General features: G+C 69.7%; 1 protein-coding gene across 1 annotated transcript in view; it reads left to right on the top strand.

Annotated features, from left to right (window-relative positions):
- Positions 1 to 1007: 1007 nt before the first annotated feature.
- EMIHUDRAFT_243099 (hypothetical protein) overlaps positions 1008 to 1421 on the top strand; it is a gene marked incomplete at both ends in the record, with an annotated part of 1294 nt that continues 880 nt past the window's right edge. The window contains 2 exons of the mRNA XM_005771631.1: positions 1008 to 1033; positions 1146 to 1413. Of these exons, the coding sequence (XP_005771688.1) occupies positions 1008 to 1033; positions 1146 to 1413 (294 nt within the window). The remainder of the gene's footprint in view (positions 1034 to 1145; positions 1414 to 1421) is intronic.

Raw genomic sequence — 1421 nt, 5'->3', positions numbered from 1 at the left:
TCTCGCCCGCGTACTCGAGCGGCTCGCGTGTGACCGAGGGCTCGCAGCCACGGGCGACGTGGTTGAGGGCGGTGCCCGCCTTGAGGGTGAAGCGTCCGAGGAGCTCGGCCGTCTGCCGCCCGAGCGCCGGCGTGAGCTTCTCGAGCACCCTCAGCTTGACCTCTTGCGCCCGCACCTTGTCCATGGCGATGCCGGCGCGCGCTGCCGCGTCGAAGCCCACGCCGACGCCGTTGACTCGGAGCGCGTCGCGCAACACCGTCGGCCACTTGCGCTTCCCCTCGTGCATCTGTGACGGGAAGAGCTTGATGAAGCGCGCCACGTCAAGCTCCGTGTCCTGCCACTTCCGTGACTGCAGGATCTTGAACTTGCGCGCGTTCGCGGAGAGGTTGAGCTCTCGCTCCGAGAGCTTGACGTAGGCGGTGCACCACTCCGCCGCCCGTTCGATGTCGGCGGCCTCGCGGACGACGGTCGGCGCGTGGGCGTCGTCGGCGATGCACTTCGGTACAACCTCCGGGTACCTCTCCTTGAGCGGCTTAAGGACGAGGAAGCAGACGGCGATGCAGAAGCTCAGCATGGAGAAGAGGCCGCCTTGCGTGAAGCCGAGGCGGACGGCGAAGCGGTCCAGGCTGCCGTCGACGACTGTCAGCACCTCGCCGTGGTGGGTCCGCAGGAAGGCGAGGTCGTCGAGCGCTGCCTCCGCCGCCCGGACCACCTCGTCTGCGTCCTTGATGGCGAGCCGCGCCCGCGTCGCGTCGTCGAGTTGCTTGACCCAATCTTTTTTCGAATGTAATTCAGATTCTTTTTCAACGCCGTCCCAGAGCAGGCCGGCGCGGGCGCAGGCGGCGCTGCCACAGACGGGGATGGGGATGCGGCGATGGACCGCGCGGACAGCGAGCATGGCGCCCGTGCCGCGGGCGCCGCCGAGGCGGCCGAGGTGCGGCCGGCGCCGCCTCCTGTGCGCCGGGGTGTGCGGCGCAGCGCGCTGGCGGACGCCCTCGAGGCGGAGGATGACGAGCAGCAGGAGGAGGCCGCGGTGTAAAATCTTTTTTGAAGCCAACTGAAATTCTTTTTCACGCCTTCAGCGCCCGCCGCGCCCCCCCCCCCCGGTTGGGGCTAAGCGTCCTGCCGGGGCCGCCGCGCAGCAGGATGCCCGAGTACAAGTTCCCTCCCGCGTTCGCGTGGGGCACGGGGTCCTCCGCCTACCAGACCGAGGGCGGTTGGCAGTCTGGAGGTCGCGGGCTCTCCATCTGGGACGCCTGGTCGCACACACCGGGTCGGGTCGCCGGCGGAGCCGTCGCGGACGCTGCGGCCGACCATTTCGGCCGGTGGCGCGATGACGTGCGGCTGTTGCACCGGATGGGCGTGCCGTACTACCGGCTCTCCCTCTCCTGGGCCCGCATCATGCCCGCCGGCGTCGGCGC

Source organism: Emiliania huxleyi (assembly GCF_000372725.1).
Source record: "Emiliania huxleyi CCMP1516 unplaced genomic scaffold EMIHUscaffold_377, whole genome shotgun sequence".
NCBI lineage: Eukaryota > Haptophyta > Isochrysidales > Noelaerhabdaceae > Emiliania > Emiliania huxleyi.
This window is presented reverse-complemented; position numbering and strand designations above follow the sequence as displayed.